Source organism: Akebia trifoliata, chromosome 13 (genome assembly GCF_017979445.1).
Source record: "Akebia trifoliata isolate Shusen 1 chromosome 13, ASM1797944v1, whole genome shotgun sequence".
Classification (NCBI taxonomy): Eukaryota; Viridiplantae; Streptophyta; class Magnoliopsida; order Ranunculales; family Lardizabalaceae; genus Akebia; species Akebia trifoliata.
The window spans coordinates 1622720-1645123 of NC_141387.1; the positions used below are offsets into that span (position 1 = coordinate 1622720).

Below are 22404 nucleotides of genomic sequence, written 5' to 3' on the forward strand. Positions count from 1 at the left end.
TTTTTAAAGCACACATTGATGCACCCAAGGAAAAGGAGGGAAATAGATTTTTAATGCAATTTTGTGTTCTTTTTATTCTTTTGGAAAATGCCCATTGAAGGCTTAGTCTTTGTATATATTATTGTTGTTATAGTCCTATTATTATTATTTTTATTTTTAAGTTGATTTTAATTAGATTGGTACCCATGGGCAAGGTTTAAAATCTCATTTCAAGGTAACGGTCTGAATAAAAGAAAAATCAAGACAATCTCGACCAAAACATTATTAGACAATTCGAAACATTTGGAAAACATCCAATATTTCACTTTGATCTTAATAAATATTGAAAATGCCTCAAATGAAACATTCTGAAAAGCGCAGAATTTCAAACTATGTGCATCAGTCACTTAACCACCCAACTATATTTCCATAGGGGATAACATTTTGTCTATATTTCCGTTACAATCGCAGAGCAAACCAAAATGTCCCAACAAAATATTTTGAAATGACACGAAACTTTGAACAATGGAAAAAAAAAAAAATGGATTGACAAAATATTACCCGAAAAGAACTGAAATTTTCTTCTTTTTTTTTTTCTTTCTATTTCGGTATGTTATACGTTACAACTACAATCTCGGGGTGATTGTGAGGGCACAGGTCCAAAATCACAAAAAAAAATTAATACATTTACAGGTAGAAAACCCAGTGAGACAGAGAGAGACTACCGTTGGCCTACCTTGACATTTTGAAGGTCCAAGATAATATTCAAGATTTTGCCGCGAACATATATTCTCTTTTTGATTGTCTTTCCAACTAAATACTTGGAGAGCTTATCATCGAGTGATGCTAATTTGAATGCGTCCTCTTCCTCACATGTTTGATCAACCTGAATGGTACCCCTCGTCTTCCCATTTATTTGAACTGGTAGGACTACCGTTGAGTCTTTTAAGTACTCGGGATTAGCCTGCAATTTAGCAGATTAACATGAGACGATGATTGAAGTTCCTCTTGAAGGGGAAGGTTCTTTATGAGTATCTCCCAAGCTATGCAACAACATACATAACAATGACAAGTGAAGAAAATACAAGTTTTAGACGACAATTTCTATAAGACATCGAAGCCTCAAAGCATTCCTAAGTTCATATAAATCAATATCCCGTATCCAACCACAAGAAGAGAAACCCATATTTAAGTTTTACCGATTTATTTTATGGAGCGTGGAGGTTTGAATCATATTAGCCAAAACCAAAGTAATACTATTCTTCATGTGTACAACTTTGAAAATTAAACTAGTCTTTTGGCATTTTCTTTCAGCATTTGTCATAAAGTACACAAGCTACTGATGATCTTTCAAGAAAAGACGAATAAATACCTTTGGGAAATGCTCATACGCCAATGAATTTGAGTGACCAAGGCGAAGCCAAAGCTCCTCTGCCATGTGAGGTGCATAAGGAGAAAGCAACAAAACGAATGCTTCAATGATTGACCTTGGATGTTTATTCCACTGAAAATACGAAAAATGCCGAAAACTTAAGTTCGACAATTTATGGGAAAAAACTCTAACATACCTAAAAAATGGGAGTAAGCGAAACAAATGGTAGCCAAGGATCATGTCATCATATAGAAGGTGAGCTATTATATTTTACAAACGGATGGCATAAATAAATTATAAATGGGGGATCAAAACTTCACGTATTGTTGAAGGAATAGATGATCCATAATCAAGAACAAGTTTAATTATTAACCGATCAGACACACGCACATGCACACTCCACTCAATCAATTCTGATGTGAAACTAGGCAACAGTCAGTATTATACTACATGATAGGTGGTCAACCTCAACTCGTAATGGTTATAATTTAGAAAATCTCGTAAATTTTTGGGGAGCAAGTACAAGTGGAAACCTTATATGCTGCATTAATGAACTCCATCATTGCAGAAATTCCAGTGTTGAATCGTGTCCCTTCAATTTCCTCCGTTACCTGCTAATCAAAATCAAACCAATCAATCAGTGGGAACAATTTAATCAGAAGATAACCCAATTGAAAAGTGCAACTGAAACAATACATAAGAGTGCCTACAATAGAGAATTCTATTGAGGACCAGTTACTTTATTTCAAAGTCTTATGTTCTCTAATAAGATAGCTTTTTGATGAGAGATGTAAAAGTTTTATATTAATGGACAAGAACATTGCTATCTACACCATTTATTATGCCAAGAGAATATTATCCCTCGCTTCTAATTGCCTTAAGTAATCTATGATGTGATACAAAAGTCATAGACCAATCCTTTCACAACTTACCCATCTAAGGGCATTAGAAGAGTCACTCTTCATTATTTATCAGGAAAAAAAGTCACTCCAATTTCCTTTTTTTTTTTGGAGGTGTATTTAATGCATCTTAATGTGAGCCCTTAGGGCACATGTTAACTGTACCCATAAGAACAGAAGTCAACAATGTCTAGGTAATACTTGTGCTAGAATCAAGGCAAAGGAACAATACAGAAATTAAAGGCTGGAAATAATAATACAAAATTGACATAAATATGACCTTCTCAATGCATTTATGCAGAGAACGAAGCTGTTCCAAAGTAGGTTCAACATCGATTGCCACCGTCCCATCTTTGAATAATCCATTAGGCAAAGGTGGACCAACAATTAACCTCCAAGTCCTCCCTAGAAATCGGTGGACACCTTCAATACCACCAGTACTCCATGTTTTCGAGTCTCTGAAAAAAGAAAATTAAGGTAAACGTAAACAACACAATTAAAAAAAGCAGCTGCAGTTGATACTCCATCCCTTGAATCTCTAGAAAAGCAAAGCTAAAAGATGGAAATATGTTCAGTAGAATATATTATGAGAGATTATATTGCCACATCAACTTTTGCTAACACCACATCAATTCATATGTAAATCACCAAAGAATTAGCACACATCCAGGGGTGGTGTTAGAAAAAGTTGGTGTGGCAATACAAGTTCTCTATAATTCTATATTATAGAGTTTGGATTTCTGCTCAGCCAAAGGCTACCTTAATGGTCCCATGAACATTTCATACAAACGAAGAGAATCTGCACCATACTCGGAAACGACATCATCGGGATTAATGACATTTCCCCTACTTTTACTCATTTTATAAGCTCGTGCAATCAAACGGATGCTTGGATTGTCTTTGAGTACAAAAGAATCACCAGATTTCATGACCTATGTAAAGGCACAACAAGATGTAGTAAGCAAATTGACGAAATGATGAACTAATAGAGAGAACCTATTCCCTAATTCAATAGCAAGTTGAATGCATCAATTTCGTGTACCGAGACAGACCTTTTCCTCCGGCACCTTTTCCTGACAATGCTCTGCCAGCACATCAGCCGCTTCAGCAGATATTAATTTCCCATCGGGGTCTCTGCATGCCGTATACTCAACCTGTTACTTAAATTATTAGAAATTTATATAACAATGGGTAGCATTAATTTGGTGCAAGCAAGCAACTCCACTTACTTCCCCAAGTATTAGCCCTTGATTTATGAGACATTGGAAGGGCTCCTTGGTGGACACAACACCTATGTCATAGAGCACCTAAAATGCAGAATCTTATTAATGGTCCTTCAAAAAATACACCAAGCAGAATATCAAAATTGAATGATTGATTCATTATGATAAGATGCACGCAAGCAAGTTATCTGAAATTCAGTACATTCTTTGAGTTCTTTAAACTTAATAAAATGGATATGATAAGAAATGAAACCATCAAAAAGAAAAGCACACTCAGACGGTCATAATCTTAAAATTCTTCCACCAGTTTATATAAAGCATTACTTTGTGCGTGAAATAGTCATTGGATATAAGATAATAAGATACCAGAGTTTGTACACTTTTCAGTTTTTAATAACATAAAACAACTTGAACTTGTCAATGAGAGAGATGGTGTCAAGTAATATCTTCAACCAAAGATATACAAGATTTGTCATATACGTTTTTACCTAGACGGGATTACAAAGGATGTTTGAACATGTAAAGTTTCCCTCAAGAATTGTTCGCCACTTGAACCTAGGCAGTATGGGTTTTTAGCAAGAAAAAAGAAAACAGAAAGGATGGTATAGAGCCAAACAAACTCAAATTTCAATATAGTATCCACTCATCCCCCAGACATACAAATCATTAGGGAGTGATATATTAATAGACTAAATGCCAAATGGCACAAATTTGGATGACAAACCTTGTGCCAGAACCTTGCATAAAGTAAGTGAAGCACAGAATGTTCAGCACCACCAACATAAATATCAACTGGGCCCCAATACCTGCAGATGAAAACATGCTAAAAGTGGTTTAGATATCGAAGCTTAACTTGCACCGCATATACTTTTACCATAGTAATCAGACAAACATAAAGTAAAAGGTATGGAAATAGCTACTCTTACATTTCTCTAGATTTGTCAACCAATGCTTCGGAATTTTTTGGGTCCATGAATCTCAAATAGTACCTGGACATAAATAGCAAAGAACCTCAAATCCCATTGTATAGAAGTTTCCTAGCATTCTAAATCAGCGAGGAAAAAAATGGAAGAGAGAGAAAAAGACTTAGATGTTAGTCGATAGAGATTACATAAACACCAACCAAAAAAAAAAAAAAAGAAATGATCTTCATTTAAAATATGCCTAAATGCTTAATGCAAACTACAACATAAAAAACCAGGTAAAATTAATTTTTCAATGTGGGTTAGAGAAACTACAAAAGAACGACATTTAAGACCAAACATTTGTTAAGAGTGAAAACTCTAATTTTGGGTTGATGCCGGTTTATAATGCAGATGGATGTCTTGACTATTAGCATGATTGGCGAATTACACAAATTATCTGTAACTCACCAACTAAAAACCTGCATTTAACATATACATGGGAAAAAAACAATATATAAATACACGTCACACATGATATACTGTCACATAATATTTAAATATTTATGCAATAAACTTTTATTGATGGGCTTATTCTTCTGTCAATTTCACATGTTTTCCACTTCTCAATTCTTTTATTTTTTTAGTTTAATCCCCACAACATAACCCATTCAAGTGCATGAGCTGTACCAAACTTGGATAGTAACTAGGTATATGGGTCTACTGATCTTCCAATGGTTTAGTGCTCACTAATTTGTCAGGATGGGGTTTCCCCGTTCCCTGCTTTCTTTCCCAACACTTTTACAACTACAACGACAACAAAACCTTATCCCAACAAGTCGGCTAAGTGAATCCTTATCGGATATTCCCAACTTTTTTATTAAGTTTCCCTTGTTGTACCTCTATATAGGTTGCTAATCAAAATAAGGGCTATAAGAAGACATCAATACGTATTGACAAATTAAACTTGAAAAGGAGATAAACAGATGCTCCACATATAAGAATAATCATAACAACAGAAGCAGCAACAAGAACAATGACAACAACAGATAAAAACTATCCAAAGCTACATAAGAACTCAGAACTCATTACCAGCAAGAACCAGCCCATTGTGGCATGGTGCTTGTTTCTCGTGTTGCAGGTTTTCCAGATATAGGATCAGTGGTTCTAATCTGAAACACAAAAATAATGATAAATAACTTCATTTTTTTTTTTTTGATAAGTTTAAATTTTATTTAAAAGGGCGCCAGGTGGCCCCAAAGAACAAACTACAAAAAGACAAGGCCCACTTAAGAATCATCTAGAGTACAAACCATATCCCATCTAACAATGATTATAGGCATATTAATAGTACAAAAAGAGGTAAAATATATAGTTGGACAATCAAGCAACCAGCAAAGGACTCCGGAGAGAATCAAAAGAAGCCAATTAAGGCTACCAGAGAAAGGATGAAAGAAGGTTGTAGAGCTCTTATTTAAGTTTCCCATTCACATGCTTTAGAGCTAGCATTTGGAACTGAAGATACCAAAGATGTACATCGAGAAGGCATTTACCACATAGTTGGACTATCCAATGGTTGAGTATGACGACTCACAAGTGAGGAGGCTTTTATATTTACCTCAACAGTTACAAAATATGTCCATAAAAAAATTAAAAAATTAAATAAAATCACATTACAATAGGGCATACCCAAGATGCGGCTTTTGCTAACGGTGGTTCCCCTGTTCCTGTAGGAGTGAAATCATCCAATTCGGGTAGCGTAACGGGCAGTTCACTCTCAGGAAGCGAGACAATCTCACCAGTATCATCTAAGAAAATTAATGGGAAAGGCTCCCCCCAATAACGCTGCCGAGCAAAAAGCCAGTCTCGCAGCTTGTAGTTCACCTAAAGAAAAAGATCACTAAGACTCAACTTACAATCTAGATGAAGCAATTGTACATACCCATATTTTCAAATATTCGGAGAAACCCAGTACCTTTTTCTTCCCATGCCCAGTACTATCAGCCCAATCAATGACTTTGGAAGCAGCTTCTTTGCTAGTCAAGCCATTGATATTAAGTTCGGATGCTGAACTCGATGAATTTATCATAATACCTTCCCCTGAATATGACTCTTCAAAATTACTAAAACTTTCATCGTCCGGGTTCACAACCCAACAAATTGGAATGTCATATTTCACAGAAAAATCATGATCACGAGAATCATGGGCGGGTACAGCCATTATTGCTCCGGTACCATAACTGCAACAGAAAAAAAAAATGGTAATATATTTTGGGCATACTTCATAAAATTTCTTCATATTTATTCAGGAGTTAAGAAAACAAAATCACAACATGTGCTTGACACTTGAAAACTATAACGGTGAACACACCTTCCTAGAACATAATCTGCGACCCAATTGGAATAGCTTCCCTATTAGCTGGATTTCTAGCATAAGAACCAGTAAAGACACCTGTTTTTTCCTTCTGAAGCTCAGTCCTCTCAAGGTCACTCTTTCTTGATGCAAGTTCTCTATAATCCTCTACCTGCACTTACAGATTAGTTGCCTTCTATTTGTCCAAGATTAAGTATCCATTAAGGCAGAATTGGATATAGCAACCAATAAACGTACACATTTTCTATGGGCCTCAGACACCAACGATGACAACAAGGGATGCTCAGGTGCCACAACTAGATATCTGCACATATAAATAGAGAAGGAGGCCGTAAATGCACATCCTATCGCAGACTTGCCAACATGTCCATATGACAATTATAAACCTATATTACTACATATATTCCGAAGCATACGTTGCTCCAAAGATTGTATCTGGTCTGGTTGTATAGACAGTGAATTTCATGTCTCTTTCATGTCCATCACGATCAAGCACACAAAATTCCATCTCAGCTCCTTCTGACCTCCCTATCCAGTTTCTCTGCATTTCCTTTATGCTTTCGGGCCAATCAAGGCCATTCAGATCTTCGAGAAGACGATCGGCATATGCAGTAATCATGAGCATCCATTGGCGCATTGGCTGATTGATAATAAAAAAAACATGTCAACATAATTGGCAACCCCTTAACCAAAAAAATCTCATTAAAAATAGTATTATACCTTCCGTATAACTGGATGACCACCACGTTCACTAAGCCCATTCACTACTTCCTCATTTGCCAAAACAGTACCAAGTGCAGGACACCAATTTACTGGCACTTCAGCCTGACAATGAAAATTGTGGAGCATCATTAGAGGTGATACTTAGTTAAATTTAAAAATAAAAATAAAAACGAAAGAAAGCAAGAAACAATCCAGACCTGGTATGCAAGTCCTCGCTTGAAGAGCTGAAGAAAGATCCATTGTGTCCATTTATAATATTCTGGTTCGGTGGTTGAAATTTCGCGATCCCAGTCATATGAGAAACCTAGTGATTTAAGCTGCAAAATAAATAAATCAACATAGAGACAAAGAATCAGATTATGGGCATAACTAACTGACGGAGAAGTTATCAGTGACAAGTTAACACAAAAGTGTGCAACATAAATTCGCACAAATCATGAAAAGAAAAGCATGAAACAATCAAATCTTAGTACGTTCTGGTCCCATTAGGCATGACCCACAAGTTATGACAAACATGGCCCACAAGTCCTTGGCATTCCTGTTCTTTTGGTGTAAACCCATAAAGAAGTTTAGGGATATTTTCTTGTAAGATGGAATAGGGTTTGTAATCTTGAGGAAAGGTAGTCCTTGGGTTTGGGTTTTGGCTTAGTGGTTGTCTTCAATTATTTTTCTTTCTTTTTTCCTCTTTATATCCTTTGAGTTGGTCATCTCAACCACCTTTTTTCAATAAATTATCTTTACTTATATATGAAAAAAAAAAAAAAAACATTAGAGTCCAGTAATTCTTCAGTTGATTTGGGGAACCTATATGGGCTGAACAAAGGGATCTCATTGGAATTACATAGAAACATATTAGAGTCAAATGATATAAAATAATGAAAATTCATCAAGAGAAACAGACATTACATGACCTGGGAGCGAAAACGCCCAATGTTCTTAATTGTTGTGAGTTTTGGATGGGTTCCTGTCTATTTGCACATTAAAAAGAAAATAGCACGTTAGCATCAAGGCATAATCAACAGAATATTTGGCCAACAAACATAACTAGCATATCAAAATTGCAAAGCAAACCTCAATTGCATACTGTTCTGCGGGCAATCCAAAAGCATCCCAACCCATCGGATGCAAAACATTGCAACCTTGCATCCGTTTGTATCTAGCAAGAATGTCTGTAGCAGTATATCCAAGTGGATGACCCACATGTAAACCAGCTCCACTGTAACAATTTATCAAATTCAGAACCACAAAATTCTCCATCACAAAAAGTAAATCACAATGAAATTCACGTTAATTTGACAGGTAAGGGAGTTAACTTAGCCAAGCCTTAAAGTCTTATAAACTCCCAACCAATTTATCAAATTCAGGATCACAGAATTTTCCATCAAATCACGATGAAATTCATGTTAATTTGACCAATAAGGGAGTCAACTTAAACAACCCATATAGAGTTATAAACTCCCAACCAATCCCAAATACTGATACCCATTTGCTCTTCTACTGTAGACTGCATCAATCTATCAAAATTCAGGATACATAATTCTCCACCAAACAAGCAAATCACAATGAAATTCACATCAATTTGACTGATAAGAGTAAACTTAACCAGCCAATATAAATTTATAAATTCCCAAACAATCCCAAATTCTAATACCCATTTTCTCCTATTATAGAATTGAGCACACAAGTGAAGTTACCAACAATAAAAAAGTTGGCTTGAAATTGGTTTTCAATGTTCTTCAACGGGTAATGGTGAAAAAAAATAAAAATTTGAGGAAACAAAGAGTTGGGTTTAAACTCTCAAACAATCCCAAATTTTAATGCCCATTTGCTCCTACTATAGAATTAAACACACAAGTGAAATTACCACACAAAAAAAAGTGGGTTGAGATTGGTTTTTGATGTTTTTCAGTGAGTAACGGTGAAAAAAAAATCAAAACTTTAAGAAACAAAGATTTGGGTTTAACTGAGAGAAAGATTAGAGGGGGTGTACCTTGGGTAGGGGAACATATCAAGGATGTAGAACTTGGGTTTGGAAGTATCGACTTCATCAGGGGTTCTGAAAGTGTGATTCTCCTCCCAATAACGCTGCCAACGTGGCTCTATTTCGTGAAATGGGTATGCTGTCCTCGACTGCTGTTGTTGTAGTTGTTGATTCTGATGTGATTGCTTGGCTTCATTTGAGACCTTAGTTTTCCTTCTTATATTGCTGGTTCTGACCTTCGAGACTTGGAGACGAAAAGGGGTGGTTGTGTTAATGGTTCTGAGAGATGGCCAGCTAGGAGAGGAGAATGGAGATGGTAGAAGCAGTTGGATTTGCATTTGTGTTTGTAACTGTGTCTGCATTCTTGAAGAAGAAGCAGAGATGGAAGAAGAATTATGGAGGGAGTGGAAGTGTGGAACGCAGTGGCGTGGCTAAAAATTGAAGAATCTAAGAAGATAATGCTGGGGGCGATTAATTTGACGGGTAATACGTGACAAGAAGACACATTTTGGGGTGCTCTTAGTAAAAGTTGGTGTGGTAATAGAAGTTCTCTATGTGTACTTTATGCCCAACAAAGGACATTTGATTATCTAATCATATCTCAGGATAGTAACTTTAGGATATAAATGGGAAACCTAACGTGGAATTTTCTTTTTAAATATCTCAAATTTGGATGGTAAGTTAATAATATGAGAGTTACTATTATCACACCAACTTTTACTAATACCACACCAATTCCTATATTTAATTGGTGTGGCATTAGTAAAAATTGGCATGGCAATAGCAACTCTCTAATGCCACACCAACTAAATATAGGAATTGGTGTGGTATTAGAGCAACTCCAAACTCGGTTTCGCATCTCGTCTCATCCAGGCTCGATATCAAGTTGTTTCGGACGAGTTTTTCAATATGTTTGAGACGACTCATTCAAAAAATCAAAAAATTAAGCGTGAGTCCTAAATCTCAATCAAAAAAGTGACTTTGTGAGTTGGTCTCGTTCAACTCCAATATCGAGTTAACTAGGGTGATACGTCCCAGTCTCAGACGAATTTTAAAACCACGACTCCAACACACTAGGTCTCGGACTAGGCATCCCCTCCTAATTGTTGTTTTACAGAGCCAATTAGGAATTTTGAAATTCCTTAGAAAGAAAAGAGGTAAAAGAAGAGAATGAGATTTTCTCTCTCTCTCTCCACTTGTTGACAGTAAAATATATGGCAGTTGAGAGACATTTTACTGTAGATGAATTTGTGAAGAGCTACTTTGATTAGTACAATTGGAGTTCAATCCCCTTGAATAAGCAAAATGCCTCTCTATAATAAAATGCCTACAAATTATGCTTATCTAGTATGGCTATTTGCGCTGGAGTTGCTCTTATTAGTATAAAAAAAAATTACTTCAAAATGCCCTCTCCATCTTAAGAAAACTTTTGAAGTATTCAAAATATCTTGTTTCACTTCTTTTGTCATTTTAAAAATTACCAAAGCAATGAGCTTTGGTAAGTTATTAATTAGATAGATCCTGATGAAACATCATAAATGTATGTATAATGATAGTGAATCAAATATTTAGATTAAAAATTACGTCTAAATCTTCAAAATTATGAGTCTTTTGTTCTTTGTTCTTCATTGATTTTCACAAATTGTTAAAATATATTGAAAGTTATGTCTATATCTTTGAAAATGAGTATGCCGTTTGGTCGAAATGGATCGTCATGAGAAAAAACTCATGTAAGGTGAAAATTCATATTTTTAATACCTCAAAACTTTTGTTAAAGGGTGTTTAGAAAGAGAGAGTTTAGTAATTATTTTAGAGTCCATTAACTAATTTTCCCTATTTTGACCCATGGATTTCTATATAAACAATCATTTCATGTCAATTAACGTTGGAGTGACCTCAGTGGGAGACACACGAGGACATCTTGACGTGATGATGTACGCATGCCCGTAGATGCGTTTCTCCAAGATAAGAGTAAAATACATCTACGGACATGCACAACCACATCAAGGTGTCCCCCGCTGAGGTCACTCTAGCACAACTCTTTCATGCCCGCCCCCCCTTCTCACACACACAACAAAATAACAGTAATGGAGTAAACAAGTTCAGTGTCCATAATTACTAGGTGGTTTTGGAACGGTACATCTTGGCCTTCGATTTCTTACCAAAACCCATCATCTAAAACCTCTCTAAAATTCTTGTCTCATTCTTGAGATTTGAATGTCGATTTTTTTTTGGAAAGTGAAGGGTAAAAATGTTGAGTCAGGATCCAGAACGGTGCCCCGTTCCTATATAGCATAGGAAAGGTGTCTAGACGGTGTGTTTTAGTTGGAGTTTACGATACAATGGACTGCTAATCAAGTTGTTTTTTTTTATATGGCAAGCAGTCCAATGTGTTTATTCTCCAATAAACATGGGTCGCTCTAGATCATGACTAAATAAAGTTCCCATATTGAGTACTAATGTTAATAAATCAGGAGATAAGGAGATGAAGGGTGATCTTGCCTTCTGCAAAATACAGCATTAACTCCACTCTACAACTTCTTACCTATGGATTGTAATTTCAGTTTAAGTGTTTCAATCCACCTGTTTCTTACTACACTATATAAGACTATAAACAACAAGAAAGTCTTCTATGTAACGCTGTATTTAAAGCTAAAAAGGATAAATAGAAAGGTTGCTTCGAGTGGGATCCTTGTTGGTTTGAGAAAAAAGAACTATGGGTTCCTCTGGAAGCAATTAGAGTTCATTATAATTTATATAACCCTTGATCCCCCAGCTTGAAGTGCTGCCACCCGGTTGCCACCATACAAATTATGGATGAGTTGTAGTAGCCACTGCTGAGCTGCTGGATCTACCTGATAAATATACAAAGGAAATTAAAATTGAAAAAATAAAAGAGAGAGAGAGAGAGAGAGAGTACAAAGTTTAGATTAAAGAGATGGGTTAGTTGCATTTTCGAGCGTAAAAGGAAGTCAAGGACCATAATTAGATGGGTCCCTCATAACCCAACATATATGACCACAACCATCGGACAGGAAGAAAGAAAACATGCAATTGTGACCTTTTGAAGAACAATGACACTGAGCTGATGTGGAGGTTTGCTCAGAACCATATATGGTTTTACATGTATCTCGAGGAAAGCATCTATGGTTCTGAGCACACCCCCACGTCGGCACAATGTTGAATGCAGTGTTGTAACTTTGAAGAAAAAGGGCAACAATAATCGAGTCTACACCATGAAAGGTCAACTCACTTCAACTAGAACACCCTTAAGGGTGATTTAAGAGTAGGAGATCCTAACAAATTTCAGAAGTAGCACTTACACTAAGGTTGCTGCAGAAAGTTTCATCTCGTAATATTTCAGGAAGGCAATGTTTTAATGCTTCAGAAGCCCTGCATCGTGGAAACAAGGATCATGCATTCATGCCTATATATATAAAACAAACCGTAGCTATTTAAAAATGGCACCACTATTTTAGAATTCAGTTCGTGAATTACTTCATTAACCAACCTTGGATTCTCAGAAAGCCTAAGATAGCATCGAATTATATGTTTAAGCAGTCGTAAAGAGGGTTGGTCATCCAACGATGTAACCATGGCTCCCAGAGCACGGCCTACAGCAAAAAATCGTTCTGCTGTTGCGCAAACATATTGCAGCCCCTTATCATCCAACAGAATTTTCTGAACAATAAAGGTAGCCACCTATACATTTAACAAAAGTCAATTATTAAGAACTCAAAAGCATGTTAGCTTAAAAAATTATGGCACCTCTCAAGACAACAAACTCAAAATCATTCAATTAAAATGAGGTGCTTGACAAAGAATGTGGGGCAGTATGGTATTGCAGTTCAACTAAGGGGAGATGATGTGCTTGGAACTCATTTTCTCTCATTTTCTAAAGCAAACAACAACAAGAGAAATTTTAAAAAAATAGTCATTTTTACCTTAAATTACCATATCAACTGCATGTTATGGATGCCAATTATTCGACAATAACACTATAAAAATACCAATTTTTTCAGTTGTGTTTCTACTGCTAGTTGCGTATTAGTTACAAGGCTTTTAGTGTCTCACCAGATCTAGATATGCTTTCTATGTTTTTGACTTCTACCATATTATAATTTTTCAGGTGTGTCAATTTATGGAATTTTCTGGATTTATTTTCTACCTACTATCCGTATTGAAAATCGATACTAGTCCAAGACCAACCTCAAACAAACAAAGCTCAAAAGGACAATCTTTTCATAGACACGACAACTCTTAAGACCCCATAGGACAGTCCCTGGCAGTCAAGACCCCATAGTGAACACGTGCTTTATTAAGAGCAGAAATTAAAATGGAATCATCTTTAATCTCTCTAAACTGCTAAACATTGTTGAATATAGAACCAACATGTTTGGAATGTGCACAAATTCAAAAAAATAACAGGAAGGAGAGACACCTAAGATATTCAAATATTCATAGTTGATCAAGAAAGAATTGTGACTCACTGTTTTCGAAAGTTCACTTCCATTCTCCATGGAACACAGACACAAGGGTATTATTTCTGATCCAAGAAGGAAGCAGATAACTTCTGTATCATCAACCTGCAAAAGAAAATTCAAATTATTTCCAGACTCCGCATGTGTGCATTAGGTTTTGCATTGCCAGTCCCAAGCCTAGATAAAAGGAAGAAGAATGCGTCAGGTTGACTGATAATGTAAAATAGTGTCCAACCTTTACATGGATTGGAATATGTTCATGGACGAGTGCAGATAAGGATATTGAGATGGACGAGTGATCAGAATAAGGGGCTTAGACCCATAATTCAGTTGGTTGACATATTGCGATACGAGTAGATTGTGGGTTCAAGACTAGCTTACTCATCCTAAAGAGTGCTGAGACAAATAAGGACAAAATAATAAAAGATTGCCTTCAAGGGTTTGGGCAAGAAGACCAAGAACAACAAAAGGAAAAGTTTGGTGCAAGTTGATGACTCTAGAAGGGTAAAAGGAAGGCTTGAAATGAAGAGGATGGGCATAGAGGCAAGCTTTGTTTCTTTTTTATTTTTTAATTAGTTAATCGTTTAAAAAAATTCTATTGACTTTTCTATGAAATGTTTTGGAAATTATTGAAAGAAAAGTTGGAGCTCACGCCACCTCAAGGCCAAGTTTCACTCCATGTAGACAAACTGCCCTGTATACAACTGATGCTACATGTCATAGAAGCTTTTTCTATACAGGGCCTTTTCCGTGAAGTCTAGATCTTGGAAGAAACCTCCCTGAAGGCATAAAAATTTTATCTTTTTATGTTGTAGGTAGAAAATCGTACCTTTATTCGTCGGAGGGTCTCGTACCCAGTTTTAGACTTTTTGCAGTTTTCATAGGGGAGATCAGCATCAAAATACATGATTGGGGGTGAGGTAAGATTTTCTTCCTACATATGCTATACTAACTGGAGCCCATAGGACAAAACGAAAGTTGTCATTTAATGGTTTAGGTGCGAAAATATAATCTATCTAGATATAGATCCCTGCATGACAAAAGCTTTTTAAAAATACTTAATATGTTCAATTGCCCGTGTATCTTGTACTGGGTATTTTTTAGAACATCATATGGTTAATTTAGCCTTTTTCATGAAATTCTAAGTGCAATTGTATATTTTAGAGGTAAGATGTCTTTAGATTTCAAGTTATTTCAGAGTTATCAAGTGTATTAAAAGAGGGACATATAAAGTTTTGAAATATAAAATCTTCAAGAACTTAAGTACCTTTACGAGTGCACCAATAACACCCAAACTAGTAAGCCTCAAATACTCAAATGGTCTTGTCTTGCATGTAGAACTTAGGAAAGGGTGGAGATAATAAGGTAGACTAGCTGCAAAAGGACATAATGAATAATATTCAGTCACTAAGTTCCTCATATTGGTCAACCAGACGGACAATACCAAATGCATCTTCATGAAATAGATAATAAAAGAATTATTCCGTAATCCATAATTCATGTATAACAAACCCAAAGAACAGATAGAGACTCTATTTTTATTGACAGAAACAGAAGAAGCAATTGAGTAAAGCGTCCTTTGAAATTAATAACCTATTGATCAAATCTCATTCATATATTGCATTTTAAAATTAAAACCCCAACCCTCTTATAAGCATTGTCAAAATTAAAACCTTGCAGCAATACCAGCTACAAATCTACCATACCAACAACATACAAAGATTAGGCACCAATACCCCAGAAATGTAAGAATAAAGATGTACGACTCTCAAGACGAATAAAGTTTATTCTCCACTAAAGTATAGGTGAGTCATATGCCTACCATGAAAATTGAATAAGATGCTGAAGATCCTAGAATTCATGATAATCTCGGACAGCATACTTCCATATATGTAAAGTAGTGATTTTTACAAGTCGTTTGCAAAAGAAAATAGGATACCACAACAAATTGTAAGAAGTTTTTAAATATGTATTAAATCCACAAATGTAAAATTTCTTAGTTTGTTTATTAAGATGCTTTTCAATTAAGACATGGATTAAATATGACAAAGAGGAATCAGAAAAATTACCCCTGAGAAATTTGGTCCTTGTATCTGGGTGAGAAGCAACACACTGTATAAACAGAAATTTTAAGGAAAAAAAAGAGAGAGAGAACTGCATCAGTCACTTCAGGATGATGAACAAGACAAGAAAATAGTAATATTTGACATCAATATGCATGCAAAAAACCACAATTAATTATTGATGTTTTGGCATCACTTCTAGAGAATATTAAAGTTCATAAATAGATTTGAGCCTGGTGTACACTCCTAAAGATGGAAAAAATAATGGCAAGTTCATTGTAGCGCCCTTCTATTGCCATATTACATCCTCAAGCCACAATTATTTTTCTGAAAGAGGTTTTTTTTTTTTTTTTTTGGTGACGTGGAATCAATTCTATTAAGGATCATACATCTTGGCTACCAGTACCAGTGGGCCTCCATTATTAATGATTTCATGAGGAGTCAATTTTGATGGGATCAATTTCTCTCATCTAGCATTTGATCTTTTTAATCTTTCTTTGGAGCTCAGAGCCTCTTTCACACTTCGAGCCTTAGTATTTATTTGCTCACTCTCTTCTAATAAAATTTCTTTTACCTATGAAAATACCTTTCATTTCTTCAAATACAGCCATTATGTAGAAAACACGTAATTACTACCAAACAAAGAGATTCCACATGATTAGTTAGAAGAAATGGGTTTAGAATACCATGACATAAAACTAATTAAAAAATAATGTAATAGTGACCTGAAGAAGAGCAAGTGCATTGCAAATTCGATTTGATGCTGCTGCAGAGAGGGTAGGTGGTGAGAGAAGAGGGTATACTGAAATGATCTCCTGCAAGTCATCGATCGGGCAAAAAAAGTAAGGTGGTATATTCGAAGAGTATGTGTTGCAAAAAAAAGTAATATTTACTTAGCCAAAAATATTATGATACAGAAGTAGAATCTAAAAAGAGCTAGTGTTGATAAAGAACCTTGACTAATGTGATAGTTTGGAGGAAGTAAATAAAGACAAAGCAGAAAGAAAAGAACAATGCATTGAAATGTAAAACACAAAAAAAAAAAAAAAAAAAAGAAGAAAGATATATGATACAATAAGTACAAAATTTTAGCTTTGATGATAGTAACTTGTCTTCAATAATGAAGCCAGGAAAGAACTGCTACATTTATAAGAAGCAAAAAATATAGAAGGGAAAACAGTGATAAAATTTGAAAGGTACAAAAAACTAAGAGAACAAGAATGCTAATTAACCAACTGAAAAAAGCCTAGTTATTAATTCAAGAACTAATCCATGTTAACTTGACTATTATAACGAAAAAAGGGCGAGTATTGTTGACCGAAATCGGAAATCCACATTAGTTAGTATTTTCAAATTAGAAAATTTTACTTGTATTAGAAGAATTACTATTATGATGAGAGAAAGGTGACTATCGTTGACATAATTTCACATTAGTAAATTTTTAAAATTGTGAAGATGCCCTTATATTGTATTAAATGACATAGTATGTTATAAAGCTCAGACTGTCTATTTGAAATTTTTAACACAACTTCTTAAAATAATTATAAATTAAGACAATTCTAACCTTAAATGAATATTAAATTTTCTAAATCACGTGGAACCACAAATGCCACCCACTAGTCTAAATTAAAGTGAGTATTTGTGTCTAACTGACAGTGGATAAACAACACAAGCATACCTGTAGGAGCACAGTAATTGTACCAAAAGACTTCCATAGCAAGGGGGCAAGATCTTGAAAAACCTCCCTTTTCTGAAAAGTAAAGGATCAACGAGTCTTCCATGCATAGCTCCAAAATTTCAAATTTAACATAAACACGCAATAAATAGAATATGCAACAAATGACAAAACCTCGTTTCTCAATTCCCGCTCTCCCAAATCATTTTAGCACAAAAAAAGGGGAAGCTACATAAATTAACATTAGACACCCCAACTTGATAAAAATAAAATCCAGCAATACAAAAAGTGCATTTTGCCTCAAGACATGGCCAATTGGAGTTCATTTAGTCTAAAGATGAAAATTTAAAATGTGTGTCAATCTAACGCGTCAATCCAAATTTGGAATTTTATCATTGAAACAAACAAATTACCCATTAAAGTAATATTTTCAACAGGTTCGTCAAAGCATTAGGCGAAGCCTAGAAGATATGTGTCATTCAAGTGACGAGACACCTAAGAGAAGCCTAGGAAAGTCCTAAGTAACAGATTGTTTTTTATTTTTTCTATTTTTAACAGGTGAGAGTTTTGTAGAAGAATGGGACTGGGACTTTTTTTTTGTAAGCCTGCCTTTAATGAGATCACTAACTTGGTGATAGTGGGAATTGAACGTGAGTCTATGGTATCATCAGCCATAGACTTTACCAACTAAGCTAGTCGGCACCTTCTGAAACTGGATTTATTCTCTGAATTGATCACAAGTACTCTAATAGGGTTTATATAGAAAATGAGGTTTATATAGAAAATAGTACAATTATATCCTAACTAGAGATAAAGTCTATTTTTAACAAATCTAATCCTAATCCTAAACCAATCTCATCCTATATTAATCATGATTCGGTGTATTGCATTACACTTTTTTTTTATTAGCATGCATTACACTACACCTTATTATAATGTTTCATAGCAAATACTTTAACATTATATAGATAAGTTAAGGATGATAGAAACGAGTTATATGAATCATGATAATCTTGTAAGCATATGCGAGTATGGATGGGCTTACAGGGATAATCATTTCGGTCCTTCTAAAGCAGCTTAGCAAGCCTTTAATGATTAAGTGTGATATTAGTGACTTGGCTAATCTAAGCAGGTCAATTTCTCTGCCATTGCGGTAGAGCTTTTGAGGAGTAGACCCATGTAGTAGTTTTGACCAATGACATCATTGCTATGGTGCATCTCATCACATATCTTGAAGATCTAAATTTGCATCAATTAGGATTAATTAACTATATTAGATTGGATTGATTGATTGTTTTTCCGCATTGGTGGATCTCTACATAAACCCTATAGGATAATGTAATCATCATCCAAGAATTAAAATAAAACTTTTCTCCTACAAGGTATTGGAGCTTAAGCTCTATTGAGAGAGAATGATCATGGTATGTCTCTGTATGGCGGCAATGTCACCATCATCGCTGGACCTAATTTTTTTTCTCTCTCCACAAGAGTCTTTTTGCTATAGCCTAACCATCCTACTTAGTATGCTTTTGGAAGAGACCATGACAGATCTGATCTAATGGGCCACGAGCTCCAGTAGACTCAAAAACAAGCAAGATGCCACAGTGATGGACTTCACAAACAAATAATGACCACCATCAAGCATGATCGAAAGTTTGCATCTATCCACAGGCAGTGACCACCATCAACATGATCAGAAAATTCCAGCTATCCATTAACAACTTCTTCATTAGATCAAAGGCTAATATTCTATGTACTCAATTGCATGCTCTTTCTTCAAAGGATAACATAATAATGTGCATGAGATGCCTTATTTGGAATAAAAATATTCATTAACCATTTAAGATTCTTTCATTTCCATGTAAAGATCATTTCCTTCACGAGTACGTTCACCTACTCCGCCAAATACAGATACACCCCCATGAGCTTTGGCAATGTTGTTGATCAATTCCATGATGAGTACTGTTTTACCCACTCCAGCTCCTCCGAATAGTCCAATTTTTCCTCCACGGCGATAAGGAGCTAAAAGATCCACTACTTTAATCCCTGTTTCAACATACTAATTTTGCATTGGGTTTATAACTCGAAGATTTGGACCAATTGGATTGATGGATTGTCTTTCCATATTGGTGGACCTCCACATATCTATATAAACAATTTAAATAAAATTTGTTTTCTACATTTTTTATCCCAGTTCTATGGGTATTACTATCCACAAAGTTTGCCACCTTGTCAAGATGACACCTTCTTATTTATTCATTTTAAATTTTATTTATTTCGTAAGAAATAAAAAATTAAAAAAAAAAAAAAAAAGAAGTAAAGCACATAGCCAAAGATTATGAAGCACATAGCTAAAAAAATTATCATTCTGTAACTTGATCACCAATTACTATGAAAATATTTTCAGAAAAATGCTTTGAGCTAAGTATATGTACATGGCCCACTGCCATTTTTCTTTCGATAGTGAGAGGAAACAAATAAAGAAAAAAAAACTGAAAAAGGTGGGGATGGGGTAGCTGCACAAACACATCTGCTCTTCAAAAAATAAGAAGAAAATTATCTTACCTAGAGTTTAAAATGATCTTGACGGTTAGGTATTCAAACTGAACGAGAGAAATAAGTCAAAAATAATCTATAAGAGCAATTATACTTCCAAGTTAGAAGAGGTAACCACAACGATTTACAAATAAACCCACATCAATGCTTTGGAGTAATTAAAGGTCACTTTTTCCCATAGAATCCAATGGTTTAAAAACCAAAATGCATGCTTTTGGCATAAAACTACCAAATATTTAGAATGTAAAAGCCACATTTATTGTTTCTGAAGAGTAATTTGAACGATCAAACGATGACCCAAACAAATCCTCCACCCCCCACCCCATTTAACAATAAGATTATCAACTCTTAACAGATTAAAAAACGATCAGGATAAAGCCACATACAATTCTTTGTAGTAGTTAAAGTTCACTTTTTTCATAGATTTCCAGTTATTTAAGAACCAAAATGCATGCTTTTGGCATAAAAATACCAAATATTTAGACACTAGAAGCCCCATTTATTGTTTCTGAAGAGTCATTTAAACGATTAAAAAAATGACCCAGACAAGTTCTCCCATTTAACAACAAGATAATCAACTCTTAACAGATTAAAAAAGGATTTACAACTAAAACCACAAACAATGCTTTGGAGTAATTAAAGTTCACTTTTTTTCCATAGATTTCAGTGGTTTAAGAACCAAAATGCATACTTTCAGTGTAAAACTACCCCCCAAAAAAAATGCATGCTTTCAGCATAAAACCACCAAATGTTTAGACACTCTGCCCCATTTATGTTTTTGAAGAGTCATTTGAACGATCGAACGAGGACCCAAACAAATTCCCCCATTTAACACCAAGATTATCAACTCTTAACAGATTTTAAAAAAAAAACTATCAGGATAAAGTCACATGCAATGCTTTGGAGCAATTAAAGTTCACTTTTTTTCATAGATTCCAGTGGTTTAAGAACCAAAATGCATGCTTTTGGCCAAAAAATACCAAGCATTTAAACGATCAAACGATAACCCAAATAAATCCCCTCATTTAACAACAAGATTATCAACTCTTAACAGATTAAAAAAAAACGATCAGGATAAAGTCACATGCAATGCTTTGGAGCAATCAAAGTTCACTTTTTTTTCATAGATTCCAGTGGTTTAAGAACCAAAATGCATACTTCGCCGCCCCCCCTCCCAAAAAAAAAAAATGCATGCTTTCAGCATAAAACCACCAAATATTTAGACACTCTGCTCCATTTATCTTTCTGAAGAATCATTTGAACGATCGAACGAGGACCCAAACAAGTTCCCCCATTTAACACCAAGATAATCAACTCTTAACAGATTAAAAAAAAACGATCAGGATAAAATCACTTGCAATGCTTTGGAGCAATTAAAGTTCACTTTTTTTCATAGATTCCAGTGGTTTAAGAACCAAAATGCATGCTTTTGGCCGAAAAATACCAAGCATTTAACGATCAAACGACAACCCAAATAAATCCCCTCATCTAACAACAAGATTATCAATTCTTAACAGATTAAAAAACGATCGGGGTAAAAAAAAAAAACCTACAAACCTTCTAAATTAGAGATTTTTATAATCAAACAAAGAGAGTTTTAATGACTAAACCTTAGAGAGATCATGAAGAGCTTTTTCTCTGTGCTCAGGGTTCCTTAGCTCTTCCACCAACTCCTCCAACAACGCCAATTGTTTCTCCTTGTTGTCCTGATCTTCATAAACTTTTGAAGAAGATGCATTAAGACCTTCGAAAGGATGATTCGACATCTTCTCAAGAGTGTACTGGCGGAGCTTACAACCTCTCTCGCTCTCTCTCTCTCTTTCTCTCTCTCTCTCTCTCTCTGGTTTTTCTCTTATAGAGTGAGAAACTCTGAAAGAGAATTAAGAGAAAGAGCGACAGATGGTTTCTAATGTCCTCTGCTTCGTAAACGGAAGCAGAGAGTTAGTTACAGACAGCTGAGAGAACCTGAGACAGACAGACAAAAAATTTAAAAAATTTTATGACAGAGAGAGGAGTGATAATCTAGTACTCCTGATGGTAGTTTTTAATCCTACTCCAGGTCTCCACACACGCCACGTTTCAAATTCTTTTGATTCAAGACATCCATGAATATTTGGAATTTGGCCAAATTCTTAGTAATACTTATCTACAAAAGCATAAATGGAAGTATGCATTA

The 22404-nt window shown here is 35.1% G+C and overlaps 2 protein-coding genes across 2 annotated transcripts; both read right to left on the reverse strand.

The window, feature by feature from the left end:
• Nucleotides 1–536: 536 nt before the first annotated feature.
• On the reverse strand, nt 537–9915 carry EMB2369 (tRNA synthetase class I (I, L, M and V) family protein). Its single transcript, XM_086420332.1, is given in 21 exon segments — nt 537–943; nt 1352–1483; nt 1885–1962; nt 2531–2708; nt 3010–3182; nt 3303–3404; nt 3480–3557; nt 4198–4279; nt 4400–4462; nt 5468–5547; nt 6065–6259; nt 6351–6615; nt 6747–6774; nt 6777–6900; nt 6987–7053; nt 7166–7389; nt 7470–7574; nt 7670–7789; nt 8384–8440; nt 8544–8688; nt 9463–9915. Coding segments are annotated over 21 exon segments (2892 nt in total). The 5' UTR covers nt 9816–9915; the 3' UTR covers nt 537–700.
• A 2016-nt stretch (nt 9916–11931) lies between these two features.
• LOC147387200 (uncharacterized) lies at nt 11932–22179 on the reverse strand. Its single transcript, XM_086420333.1, has 9 exons — nt 21839–22179; nt 17676–17747; nt 16723–16812; nt 16004–16046; nt 15202–15308; nt 13944–14039; nt 12965–13155; nt 12777–12846; nt 11932–12308 (listed from the first exon to the last, which is right to left on the reverse strand). The coding sequence occupies exons 1-9, from the start codon at nt 21992–21994 to the stop codon at nt 12207–12209; spliced, it is 927 nt and encodes a 308-aa protein (XP_086276459.1). The 5' UTR covers nt 21995–22179; the 3' UTR covers nt 11932–12206.
• Nucleotides 22180–22404: the final 225 nt, after the last annotated feature.